Below are 14,293 nucleotides of genomic sequence, written 5' to 3'. Positions count from 1 at the left end.
AGAGTACTCATAGTCAACAAACAAAGTTCTCTTGTTTATACACAGTCATGAGTTTTATTTATGGTCTTCACACACCATTCATGCTGCTCAGATTGTCTTGAATCTGAATTGCAAAAGGGTAAGTGGGTATAATGAATTTTTTAGATTTTTCAATTGGGCCCTTGGACTCTCCTTTCCCTGCATTATTTGGCTCATTTTCATTTTCTCCATTTCAATTTCTCCTCTTGGGTTTTTTTTTCCATGGTAACCCCCCCCCCACCCACATACCCCCCTTTCTAATACTGATGTTGGGCTTTTACCTAAACACACAACCCTATACCTACAAGTTTCATTTTTTATATAAAGTTGTCTTTTTGACTTAATTGCAAAAGATTTAACCATTTTATTATGGTATCCTAATCTAGTAAAAGTTAGCCATAGAAAGGAAATTCAGCAATTGTAGAAGTCACAACTTCATTACCTACTTGTTTTCTTCTTCTTACCCTAGCTATCACCTTTTGCAAAGATGTGGCAGAATCATCTTCCTCATCAACATTATCATCATCTTCATACTCAGCATTACCATTAGAATCAATGTCACTATCACCATCATCAATTTTCCTGACATCATAATCAACATTTGCCTTAAATTTACTCATGTCAACTACATGATTGTCCTCTAGCACATCATACTCTTCATCTTGGACATACTCAGGATCATTTTCATCACTTTCTTCATCTTCCTCCTCTCCTTCATCTTGATCTTCCTTCTCTCCTTCATCAGAAGATGAAGGCTAATTTGGTGGTGGAAATGAGAAAACTGAGTTAAAATGTGCTTGCTCAATAGTATTTTGTACACCTGATCTCAAATCTATGACTTCCTGTAAAATTCTGTCTTTCTCCAAATGTATACAAGAATGCCAATGTTCAACATAGGTATCTATCAACTTAACGCCAGCCCTTACTTGACACAACATAGGCCGGAAGTCACTGTAATCACCCAAAGGGTGAATCCCCCAATCCAGACACACATGTAGCTCTTTATAATGAAAGTAAAAAACCTCATCATTTGCATATCCTAACCATCTCTTCCAACACATGAGTTCCAAAATCATCAGTATCAACACTATCATGTAGGATACCTTACCATCTACATATTCCCTATTAGGATACGAAGTAAATTTACCTCCATGGAAAACCTTAATTGTAAAAGTGTGTTATGCTCGTCACTGTAGTTCCAATAAAATTGCAATTTTTAACTGGGTGGTATGATTAGTTTTAAACAATTAACCTCTACACTAAATCGAAATATACTAACCATACATAGAGTAAGGGTTGAACCGTGGAAGATGCTCCTCCTCGGGTAAACATGCCCTCCAAAGTACACCGGCCATTACAAGTAAGCAGCCTCTGATAAGAAGATACAGAGCAGAAACGATACATCAAAGTCCACCGACACGAAATTTTGAAGAATCGGCAAGGTGTAATCGATATTATGCTCACCCTAGGGTTGAAAACCGTTTTTATAGAGACCTGGACGCGAAATGACCATTCTGCCCTTTTTTTCACCGGTCAGACAAATAGTCAGGAAAACTTACAGATAACCCAAAGTGCAAAAAAAGGACCGCCACGGGAGTCTTATCTACAAAAATGCCACCACGGAGTTGAAAATTGCGTTTTGGGTTTCACAACAGGAACCATAACTGCAATTAAGTCTAATTACAAAAAGACCGAAAATTGGCCTGTAATTTGCGAATCCGTGCTTACAGTTTGTAATGAAACGTTCATGCTTTCGTGCATCATGTTTAATGTGTAGAAAGGGATTTCTAACTAACTTGTCCTTCACAACAGATCCCCAGTACATGTTCACACCTTGACAACAGATCCCCCAATTCATATGTTTTTATTTTAAAAAATAACCCAACGTAGGCCATCTTTGCAAATATTAATCTTTAAACAAGGTACATAACAAAATGTCCATGAGTCCATTAGTACACTGCGTGTATCATGTGGGCACGTGAGCTTGTATACAAGTTCATCTAGCAACAAATTGTTCTAAAGAAAAAAATAGTTCATGTTTATTTAAACAATCAAGCATATCTAAACAAGAAGAAACGGCCTGTAGAATTCAAATCGCGGCGTCTACATTAAAACTTATAACCATTCAAAAGGCCTACAAATAAAAGACAGAAGTTAAACCATCATCAGACTATGGTTCACATGGTTCGAGTTTGACTTCCACATCAGCTATTGACTGGTAAATAAACTCAGGTGGTCAACACTGTTTGTTCCTCTCTTTTCTTGCCTTTGTATGTAGCTTTACCGTCTTCTTGTTGCTCAGCTTTCTTTTGAGCCCGAATCATGGCCCGTCTTGCACGTGGACGCAATTCACGAACTTGTCTAGGTGGCATCACATACGGCTCAAGTAACTTATCACCAAACGGGTGTTCACTGCCTGTAAATATCCTCAGTTTTCTATCTCTATCCTATAACACGCAATAAAACAATATAAATAATAAATATAAAAACCATAACCAGAAAACGTTAAAGTTTGATATAAACTCACGTCACGCAGTTTATTTCTCGGGAGCATACGCAAAACAGCTTTCCTGATGACTTCTGTAGGATCCTTAGCCATTTGGTCCTTCAAACTCCTTTCCTTAAGGTGTCCAACATACCTGTAAACCAATAATATGTGATATTATTTGTGTACTCATGTTTGGGTAAAATTTCCAGGGTCGACCCGCAAACATGACCCGTTTAGTGCCACCAGATTTTAGACGAACTGAATGCAAACAGTAAATGTTAAAGACTTACAAGGAAAGAAAAGAAAATAGATAGATACTTGCCCTGTATGCCATCGGTAATACTTATTAGTGAGTTTTCTACCAGTGACACAAATATCTTTAGCGTTAAGCACAATGCACATGTCACCATCATCACGATTAGGCGTATATGTAGGCTTATCTTTTCCTTGAACCACTGTAGATATTTGTGATGCTAATCTTCCTAGAACCTGCATGAAAACGTTTAAGAATCTTTTATTGGTATAATAATACTATAATGATAATTTCACTTGAAGATTACATATACCAAGATCAAATTATACCTGGCCTTCGGCATCAAAAACTCTCCATCTCAATCCTTCCAAATTGATGCGTCTTATACCCGCAACTGCTTTCTGCAACAAGTCGTTTTGGGTCAAATACTATAAATATAATCAACCCCATTTCCATGTTTATAAAATAACTACAGTTCAATTGTAGCAACTACAGTAGAAACTCGATAAATTAATACTCGATTATTTAATAAACTCTCTAAGATAATATTTTTTGCCGGTCCCGACTCGGGGATAGGGTGCTAAATTAATAATTTGCTAAAATTATAAGATAATACATTTTTGATAATTTCTTTAGACCCCATATAAAATATAAATTAATAATTCCTTATATATAGCATATTACATGAAAGATTTATGAAGGTTTCTTGAAAAATGACTCAATTGTCTTTTGTTTTTTGTTGAAATCAATTTCCCCTTGAATCTCGTCTCTAATTTTCCTTAGCATGGTAAGAACTTCTGGTGTTGTTTTCTCATAGCTCAACAAGAAATTGTTCAATGTGATTGCCGCTTTAATAGCTTCGTTTCGCAAAGGGGGCTCCATTGTAGAACTTTCATCATCTTCTTCATCGATATCATCTTTATTAATTCCAATAACGCTTTCAATAATTTCTTCATCAGTCAACAACTGTGCAACTACATTTTCTTCTGGGTGAGTCAGAACATTCTACTATAAATTAATAAAATATTAATTAATATATAAATTAATAAAATATTAATTAATATATAAATTAATAATTATAAATTTATCGATTAATTAATAACTCTTTTAATTAATAAATTTTGGTGGTCCCAAGTGTATTATTTTATAGAGTTTCTACTGTATTTCTGGCAATTGAAGTTCCATGCAAATTGGAAGAATATATCACAAGAATTGGGACAATACCAACTGTTTAATGTGATTCTGAGCTTTGAACAAATTATCTTTGCTACACTACCATAATTTTGAACAAATTTTCAGTAATATCTATTACGTCCTAAAAATTCTTTAAGTTGTTTTAAATTCTAAAAAAAATAGACGAAAAAGATGCTACTATGAAGTTTGATGTTATCTGCAAGCTTTTTTCCTACATGGCCGGCTGACCCGTTAATGATGCACAATGTTCGACAATCAGATGCCCTAACAAAACTAAAACATGCACTGAAATTTTAGCTACTTCAGTCAAATCTGGTTCATTTTCAACCATTCCTCTGCTGATGAATCAACCTCTTTTGTGCCTTCAAACTGTAACTAATAAAGCAGAGATCTTTTCCCTCTTCACATATGCCCTAGAACAAACTTGTAATTACAGAAAAAAAATGACATAATCCCTGGATCTTTTTTCTTATTTCTGTTGCAATCAAAATTCTTCTATATGAGTAAGGTGTTGGTTTAAAGCATTAGCCTTGGGTAATATAGCTAACTGTTTACCAGCTACAGGGTACAGGTTGATAGGAGTGAAGGTTGTACGAACAGAATAACTAATAAAGTAGAGGTCTTTGGTTTTGGTTATTAACTGAAATTAACCAACCCGAACCGAAAACCTACAAACTAACAGAATAACCGAAAACCGATTGATTTATAAAATAGATTAACCAATGACTTTGATTTCGGTTGAAGCAAGTAATTGAACCGAACGTGCACACCCCAACCTCTCAATAGGTGATCCAGATTGGATAAAAAAACAGATGATGAAGATGCTGGATATTAGATATAGTCGTCATATAACACATACACAGAGATAAAGAAGTGGGAGAAATGATAGTTATTATTTTGTAATCCTCAAATAAGCTGCAGATTATAAACAGAAGACAATATTATATTGACTGTCCTTAGCGTAGCAAGGCATGGAACTTAAAAACCCTAAAATATAAACAGCCAAATAATAATATTCAAATTCCTCTTGAATACTACAGTCAATTTGAAATGATAATAAAGAAACTGAAAGCGATGGAAATATATATATACCTTAAGATTGCCGCTGAAGGCCTGAGCTGCTCCAGACATTTTCCGTCACCGGAGAAAGAGACGCTGGCTAAAACCCTAATCGCTGCTGGCTCTGTAGTCAGTCAGTCAGCCTGTTGTTGCAGTTTGCCACTCAATGGGCCGGCCTGGGCTTTACTTGAATGGGCGAAGCATCCTTCACAGCCCAATTAGTCAGTCGTCTAGGCAAAAAGACAACACAGTTTTACGTTGAATAATTTGGTAGTTTAGTCCAAGAAAGAAAACAAAAAAGTGGAGATGCGGGGTATCGATCCCCGTACCTCTCGCATGCTAAGCGAGCGCTCTACCATCTGAGCTACATCCCCAACGTGACGATTATGTTTTCAAAAAACAAAATAACTATGAACTGAAACATTCAAATTTAGAGATTTATGTATCCTCTGAAGGGTATGCTTTATGGTTAATCATCATCATCATCATCGTACTCAGTATATCCCACCAATAGCAATGCTTTATTGTTAACAAAGTCATAATTTATACGTGATTTGAAAAAATACGAATCGCAAACATAATATCCACTCGTGTTTACACATTTACTTATTAACAAGCATACTATTTGTTAATGTTACAAGATTGTTTCTGTTAAAAAAAAATATAGATAATCTACTTAAGATTCAAAAATATCATATTTGCGGGCATGATTACCACTTTTAAGAACTTCATCTTTTATTTTATTTTTTTTGTTTATTTATCAATAATTCTTATGCAATAATTATAGCATTGTTAAATAAATGTTCTATTTTCAAATTTAAATACGCGTCTATTTTCAAATTTAAATACGCGTACCGTTATAAATCATAGGTATAGTTAAAATTCCTTTGGTTTCTATGTATTTTCTGGTCTTCGAGGTTTGAAGTTTGAACCAACATCTTCTTGTAACCTAGTGTCCAGGAATGGTGTGCACAACATTGATCCAAGAGGGTGAAACATCATTACATATTAATCTAGCAACTATATCTAACGGCCTAACGTATATGGTGTTAAACTGTTAAACATTAAACACAATAACTGTAATCTCACTAAAAAGACAAAACCAGCGAATTCACTTCCATTCTATTATATGAAGAATGAAAGTACGCAGAGTTTAGAAAGCAAATCTTGTAATTATATATTTCCTAAATGGATGATAAAATGCTATTAAGACTTAAGAGCATATACTATTAACTTAACTTGTCAAAGGAATTTCACTTTCATTCTATTTAAAGCTTGAAAGAATGAAACATCGTCAGCTATTGGGATTAGCTCGGTATTGAAAATGTGATACCGGTATCGAAGGCAAAAATTTGAAAAAAAACGCTACTATATCGATCACGATCCTCAAAAAGTCGGTACCAAATAGGTACCAAAATCGAGTATCATTTGCTCGTCCCTGATCGGCTGTTATAGTACGCAACTAGGTTATTGACCCGTGTACAAGACGGACGGAAATATAGAAATCGTCAAGTAAACACATATAATTTTAAATGACAAGTTATTTTTTAATATATTTTTTTGAGATAGCAATATGATATTATATATATATTAATTTGCAAGTAGTAGTTACTCACAAAAAACTACTATTCATAGCATAAGCCTATTAGCTTATGACAAGTGTGCAAATCATTACTAAATTCAACGTGGTAGTTTACTCCAATTTTCTTTTTCAAATAATATATTATATTGTCTTCCAACCTCTTGACTCTTGAATATTTGGTTGCATGTTTATTAGTTTTAAGACATGATAAAATATATTTACTAAAAATCATTTTAGTTATTAATATCTATAATAATATTAATAATACTATGTTATAATAAGATTAATATAAGTGCTTTAATAAAAATATTCATAGTAAACCGAGTTCCCGTTCATGCAACGTGCAAGATTGAGCTCAGTCAAACAATTAAATTTTTGAGTTTTGTCTTTCATTTACTATAACGAGTACACTATGCTTTACCTAAATTAAGAATAAAATTATGGACCCCTGTCTTTGGTATTATTTAAATGTCGATTAGCTTAAACGTACACGGTCTATATGAACCCATCGATATACAAATAAGTACATCCTGCCAGCATCTCTCTAACTCTCTGCCACAAAGCGTGGGCTGTATTACTAGTTTAATTGCAATTCATATTCATACGCAAGCAAAGTATTGAAATACATAAACTTGCAAAGAATGACTTTACATAGTAGAATGTTTACGAAGAAAATTTAAAACTTTAAAACATAAACTTTAAAAAATAATATTCATAGGAAAACAAACAAACTTCACTAACATTAGTCTAGAAAGCAAGCAAATCAGAAAATAAGTATCCAGGAACGATTCTTGATAAGCATCCAAGAATGATTCGGGCTTATTTTCTTCCTAGACCGGGAACACAGTTGATGACATAAACATTCATACGTCAATCTAACAAACATAGTGACTAACTAACTACGAAAACTGTTTTTGCATTTCATGTGAAAAGTTTTGCACCCTAATAAACTAAAGCATGCCCAAAGCGTATTTAAGAACCAAAACTAAATCGAAACCTTTTTAACATGACATCTTATGACCGGAATCAAATCATTACATTTTGAGAATTATCCCATTTAACCCAAACCAAATCGATATCTTCTAAAATTGACCCGGTATGACCCAAACCAAATCGATATGCTTTTAAAAAGTCCCGTTGAAACCAAGACAAAATCGATACATTTTATATTGACTCATTAACCAGAACTAAACTGATACCCTTTTAGAATGACCCGTTTTGGCCCAAGCCAAAGCAAATTGAAAAATTTCTAATATGACCCACTTTCATAAATGAAAATTGAAATAACACACTTGAAGATTAAGAAGAAAAATGAAGGGTAACACATAAAACGTTCCTAGCTTTTGAAATTCTTTCTAACAAATGCAAATTTATTATTACTGGTTGTAAAGATAAAAAAAATATAGATAAAACTTCATTGAATTCAACCCAGTTGAAAGTTATATGAACCTTTTACTTAATTTGTAAACCCTCCATATTTTTTTCATTTTTCAATAGACACTAAAAGCAAACACCAAACAAACTAAATACAAATCAAAACGAAACTAAATTGAAAAAACTAAAACAAAACCAAAACCAAATACTTAAATAAAACCAAATACCAATAAAACTAAAACAAAAACCGAAATGAAACTGAAAAACTAAAACCGATAAATCTGAAACTGAACAAAAACAAAAACTTTAAAAACCCAAACAAAAACTAAATAACGTTAAACTCATCTAAAACAAAACTAAAAAAAATAACAAAATATATAAATCAAACCGTAACAAAACTGAAACGAAACAAATTTATAAAAACTAAAACCAAACAAAAACTAAAAACCAAAATTAAACCGAAATAAAAAATAATTATCATGAAACTTTTAAAAGAAAAATCCAAACTTATTAAGGAACGCATGTATTAATAGTATAGTAAATTAGAATATATGCTAAATATAATTATGTTGAATGTAATTTAATTTAGTTTAATTTAATTTTAAAATTATTTTATTAAAAAGAAATTATGAGAACTTATTTATGAAAATAGTTATTGTTTTAGTAGTATAGTTGATAGTAGGTAGATGTAATTCTTATAATTATTTATTATAATTATAATATAAAGTTTTTAAAAGTATATTTTATTTATTAACTTCACTTACGAATCGAATAATAATTTGGATACCCATGACCCATGTAGGAAGCGAAGCATAAAGAAATGCACCGCAAAAAGGAAAACGGGAATAAACGATCGACGGATTCCGACCGTTAATTTATGGTTCCCGGCCACCGTTGTTATAACCACGACCGCCGTGGGGTTTTACCTTTTTTTTTCTGTAACATTGCGGACGTAAATTGATCGGGAAAGGCCGTTAATCATATTTATTGTTAAATTGAGGTCATCATTGTCCGATTTTAAGTTTTTGCTGCCGGACAACAGAGAATTTGAACCCTAATTCTGGATTATTTTTAAGAAAAACTTAATTGGCGATGATCAAGGCTTTCTTCAGGGGTCATGTTCTTTTGGTTTGGTTTTCATTGCTCCTTGAGATGATTCCAATTGATGTCTCAAGAAAAAATGCGCGCCAAAGGGCTGATTTAAATAGTGGCAGCCGTTATTGTTATTATAATTATTCTACTTTCCCCTTTGGCAGCAGAAGCTGCTGTAGTAGTAGTAGACTCAGACACAGATCACCAAAAACCAACTCTTGATTGGGAAGAACCAATGGATCATGACACGGTATTACTCATACTTTGACCTTCATTTTTCAGACATTAGTGCCCACCGGGTGTTTGTGAAAATGCCTGAATTAGAATAAAGGTTACGGATTAGAGATTTTTTTGGTGCGGGTGCAGGGGCGAGTCATTCATTGTCACACCCCGCCCGGATGAGGCTTGGCATGACCAACTGATATAGACATAGCAGCGGAACATAAACCTTTTATTTTACTGGATCTTGTTTACGTATGCGTAGGAATTCTCAAATTTTATTAAACAACAATAGTTCTAGAGCTTTAATCAATGTCTCCATCTGAGATTCTGCTATGCATCTTATAAACTTTCTTAAATTGTCTTCTAATGATTACATTCGACCCGTATTGTTTACATACGGCCTTTGTAAGCAGGTTAATCATATTACTCTTTGTTTGCTTGTTATTTGCATGTAATGACTACCATCTTAAAGTAGAATCTTGTGCTGACATTTGCTGGTAGTTAAGATCTGATGAAGTTGATTACCTGCAGGCAGAACTATTATTGGTGAACTGTGGAGCAGAATTGGGTTATTCCATGGAAGATTTCCAAGACCCTCATGTCAAGAAAACCATACTAGACTGCTTAAAAGACAAACGAGTCGTGTCGACAAAATCCAGAAAAGATAAACTTACAAGAAAGTGGTATATAGGGTATTTGGTTTCTTTTATACACAAACCAAATGACCCTTCTGGAAGACGCAGGTTAGGTGAAACCGTTAGCCAAGGAACAGTTATTGTTGTTGTAATAGTTACTGCAATTGTCACACTTTGTGTTGCTGGCCTTCTTTTTTACTGTTACATTAGGAATTTTGGTGTTGCTGGCACCCAGAATGACGAAAAGACCCTTCTCAGGTCAAGTATGGGCAAGAATTCGACTAGTGGTACATAATAACATAAACCATATGCTATTTAGCCTATTTTCATTCATACTTGTTTCTGTTGGTTTCTTTTCTAAGATGGGTCGGGTTTAAAACATTTAGGTGGTTCAAAGAAGTCGGAAGGTAAAAGTGGAAATGTGGAGGAGCAAATGGATGCACAAGTCAGTGTTGATACTGGGCCCCACGTGAAGGCAGCTCTGGATCCTAATATGCACCCGCAGGCTGGAAGGGTACAATCGTCATTAAGGCATACATTGAAGCCGAGAGCTGTAAGGGCAGAATCGTCTTTACGCCCTACTCGAAAGATGGAAATTTCTGTTCGGCATTCGGGTGGAAAGACCGACTCTCCTGTCGGAGGGGCAGAATCATCTCCACTGCAACCGCCAGTCAATGTCGGTGTTTCTCCCGTTTCTTCTCCCGCTGCCGCCACCGCCACCGCCACAGCGGCTCCTATTTCTCCTGCCACTGCTCAGCAAACTTTCTCTCCGATAGCTGCTGCCCCTTCCACCCCTAACCCACCGCCTCAAGTAGCAACTCCACCACCTCCAGCACCACAAACGGGGCAAATCAACCACCTCCTGTGTCACAAACAGCAACTCAACCACCTCCGGTGCCACAAACAGCAACTCAACCAACTCCTGTGTCACAAGCAGCAACTCAACCACCTCCAGTGCCACAAACAGCAACTCAAACACCATCAACGCCTACTAGAGAAGGAGCACCACCGCCACCGCCACCTACTGTAGGAGGAGCACCACCGCCCCCGCCACCAAAACCTGGAGGAAATATAAGTGGGCCTGGGCCCCCACCGCCACCTCGACGACTGGGTGCAAGCATCAGACCACCACGTCGCGCAGGTGCAGGTCCCGATCCAACTGAGGCTTCTAAAGCTCGGTTAAAACCGTTCTTCTGGGATAAAGTTATGGCCAAACCCGATCAACGTATGGTTTGGGATAAGATTAAATCAGGATCAGTTCAGTAAGTTGTTTTCTTCTCACTGCTTTAAAAATCTAATCATCTTTATGTAAACTTTGTTATATTAAGAAATCTCATAATAATCACTAGGTTTAATGAAGAAATGATTGAACGTTTATTTGGCTATCAAGTACCGGGAAAAGACAATCAAGACACAAAAACTGCTCCAGCAAAAGAACAACAAACGCATTTTGTGAAAATAATCGATCCAAAGAAAGCACAAAACTTGTCTATACTTTTAAAAGCTTTAAATGTGACCACAGAAGAAGTTACTGCTGCACTTATAGAAGGTAATTATTTCTCTCTTTACAATACTGTTGGATAAAGATTTGAAATTTATTGCTAATTTTGATCAGGAAATGAGCTGCCTATAGAAATAGTTCAAACTTTGCTGAAAATGGCGCCAACCAGTGAAGAAGAACTGAAGCTAAGGTTGTATGGTGGAGATCTTAGTAAGCTTGGATCGGCGGAAAGATTTTTGAAAGCACTGGTTGAAATACCTTTTGCATTTAAAAGACTTGAATCTCTGTTGTTCATGTGCACACTTCAAGATGAGGAAGAAAATATTAAAGAATCATTTGAAACTTTAGAGGTTAGACTTCAAGGTTATTATAGGCATAGCTGTCGGAATGTCGGTTTCAATCCGGTCAAACAGGTCGAATCACCTGTCAATCATAATGGGTCGTGTAAAACAAGTTTGACCAGTTACTTAAGTACTTAACCCAACTGAGCACTCCTTTCCACCTCTAGTGTAGGAGTCTTTCGTGTTGGGTTGATGGGTTGGCTGGTGGAATTCTTCAACCTGTGCCCGACCCAACCCGTATATTTATTTGTGTTGTATCAAACCTACTTAAACTCTTGTCATGTTCCAGGTTGACCGGTTTAATGTTTATTTGTTAATTTGAGTAAACACCCAGTGACCTGGTAACAAATTATTAAACAATCAATTCCTCCATATCAATGACACATTTTTTTCTAACTGGTGTCATAGTAATTGTGTTTTGTTTTTATATCTCTGATGAATAAAAATTTTTGGAAGTTAAGAGTTGATAAAGATTCCAAAATAGAAAAGTAAATTAAGTTTCGAAAGTTAATAGTTGATTGGAAAATTTAAATTAAAAAATTAGATTTTAAATTTTAACGCTTTTTAAGTAATTCCATCTTAAATCCAAATATAATTCTTTTAAGAACACTTAAACGAGTTGACTCGTTTATGAAACCTGACGGTGGTGAGTTGACCTATCTTATTTATGGATTCCAAAGTCCAAATATAATTCTTTTTTAGAAACCTTAAACAGGTTAACTCACTTATGAAACGCGTCGTGTGTGGGTTGGCTGATCTTATGGGTTTTAAAATCCAAATATAATTATTTTTACAACCCTTAAACGGGTTAACTCAATTATTAAACGTGTTATGTGTGGGCTTATTTATCTTATAAAATGGGTTAGCCCTACAGTACACTTCTAGATAAACAACTGCTGATTTTTATGATTTATTTCATAGGCTGCATGTTTGGAACTCAAAAAAAGCCGACTATTCCTCAAACTACTAGAAGCCGTTCTAAAAACCGGTAACCGAATGAACGTGGGAACATTTCGCGGCTGTGCAAAAGCATTCAAACTCGACACACTCTTAAAACTCTCAGACGTCAAAGGAATCGATGGCAAGACGACCCTTCTCCACTTTGTCGTCCAAGAAATCATGCGAGGCGAAGGCATACGCGCCATCCGAGCCGCCAAAGAGGGAAACAAAACCATCCCCAACATAGAAACCAAAGATCTAGATCCTTCCAATCCAGAAACAGAAGAACATTATTGCAGACTCGGGCTTGAGGTAGTCTCAGGTTTAAGCGATGAGCTTGAGAATGTAACAAAAGCAGCCATTATCGATGCAGACGCGTTAACAAGTTCGGTTTCTAAACTTGGAAGCGGGCTCATTAAGGCCCGTGAATCATTAAACACGGATATGAAGAACCTTGAATTGCAATCAGATGATGCAGAAGGCGATGAGTTTTGGATGATTTTAACTGCTTTTGTGGAGACTGCTGAGAAGGATGTTACATGGATGCAAGAAGAAGAAAAGAGGATAATGGCTCTGATTAAATGTACAGCAGATTACTTTCATGGAAACTGTGGGAAAGATGAAGGGTTGAGATTGTTTTCGGTTGTAAGAGATTTTTTGATTATTTTAGAAAAGGTTGTTAAAGAGATTCAAGCTGCTCCAATCAAGCCACCAAAGAAGAAAGATTTAGGCGGAGCCGATCAGAAAGATGATGTTGATTTGCAACTGGATCAAGCGGCAAGTGGCGGTACAATGCCGCCATTGCCGCCCATCCCAACACGGTCAGCGGAGTAGGCTTGATTGAATCAAATTATGTAAACATCAATCTTGGATTCAACAGAGAGTTTTCATTGAATTTAATAGTTATAGACATATAATTTAGTTGAAACCCTAACCATAATTAACCACTAAGAACACAGATTCAATACAAAAAACAAGATCACAGCAAACCCTAATTCAAAACATATGCCTTCTTCCATAACCTTTCTTAGCTTTTTTGGTGCCCAAGCTCCTGGAGAAGACAAAGATCAAGACATGAAAACCGCTCTAGCATTAGAACAACAAATACATTTTGTTAGAATAATCCATTCAAAGAAAGCACAAAACTTGTTTATTCTTTTAAAATCTTTAAATGTGACCACAAAAGAAGTCTCTGCTGCACTTATAGAAGGTAATTATTTCCCTCTTTATAATACTGTTGGATAAAGATTTAAAATTTATTGCTGATTTTGATCAGGAAATGAGCTGCCTACAGAAATAGTTCAAACTTTGCTGAAAATGGCGCCAACCAGTGAAGAACTGAAAATAAGGTTGTATCATGTATGGTGGGGATCTTAGTAGGCTTCGACCTGCGGAAAGGTTTCTGAAAGCTTTGGTTGAAATACCTTACGCGTTAAAAGAACTGAATCGTTGTTGTTCATGTTTACACTTCAAGATGAGGAGGCTAACATTAAAGAATCATGTCCATCTGTAGACGTTAAGACTTCACAGTTACTATAGCTTCAGTTTCAACCCAGCCAAACAAGTTATTCGCAGGTCAGTTGCAGCAGGTCTGT

At 35.5% G+C, this 14,293-nt stretch overlaps 2 protein-coding genes, 1 non-coding gene and 1 pseudogene across 4 annotated transcripts in view; 2 read left to right on the top strand and 2 right to left on the bottom strand.

The window, feature by feature from the left end:
• The window catches only part of LOC143620514 (putative galacturonosyltransferase 9), a 96,857-nt gene extending 92,383 nt beyond the window's left edge, over positions 1–4,474 (top strand). The window contains exon 3 of the mRNA XM_077092203.1: positions 4,462–4,474. The gene's annotated coding sequence lies outside the window, so the exon portion shown is untranslated. The remainder of the gene's footprint in view (positions 1–4,461) is intronic.
• LOC143620515 (uncharacterized) lies at positions 2,066–5,098 on the bottom strand. The gene is made up of 5 exons (XM_077092204.1): positions 5,046–5,098; positions 3,089–3,160; positions 2,829–2,995; positions 2,546–2,657; positions 2,066–2,465 (listed from the first exon to the last, which is right to left on the bottom strand). The coding sequence occupies exons 1-5, from the start codon at positions 5,082–5,084 to the stop codon at positions 2,247–2,249; spliced, it is 609 nt and encodes a 202-aa protein (XP_076948319.1). The 5' UTR covers positions 5,085–5,098; the 3' UTR covers positions 2,066–2,246.
• A 215-nt stretch (positions 5,099–5,313) lies between these two features.
• On the bottom strand, positions 5,314–5,386 carry TRNAA-AGC (transfer RNA alanine (anticodon AGC)). Its single transcript has one exon. It is a non-coding gene; the product is annotated as a tRNA-Ala (tRNA).
• A 3,747-nt stretch (positions 5,387–9,133) lies between these two features.
• On the top strand, positions 9,134–13,710 carry LOC143620511 (formin-like protein 11; annotated as a pseudogene). Its single transcript, XR_013151345.1, has 7 exons — positions 9,134–9,310; positions 9,814–10,204; positions 10,304–10,741; positions 10,954–11,179; positions 11,267–11,466; positions 11,533–11,768; positions 12,681–13,710. The product of XR_013151345.1 is annotated as a formin-like protein 11 (transcript).
• Positions 13,711–14,293: the final 583 nt, after the last annotated feature.

This window comes from Bidens hawaiensis, unplaced genomic scaffold (assembly GCF_021521415.1).
Source record: "Bidens hawaiensis isolate Kalapana, Puna unplaced genomic scaffold, B.hawaiensis_p1.1 tig00002572_1, whole genome shotgun sequence".
NCBI classification, from domain to species: Eukaryota; Viridiplantae; Streptophyta; class Magnoliopsida; order Asterales; family Asteraceae; genus Bidens; species Bidens hawaiensis.
This window is presented reverse-complemented; position numbering and strand designations above follow the sequence as displayed.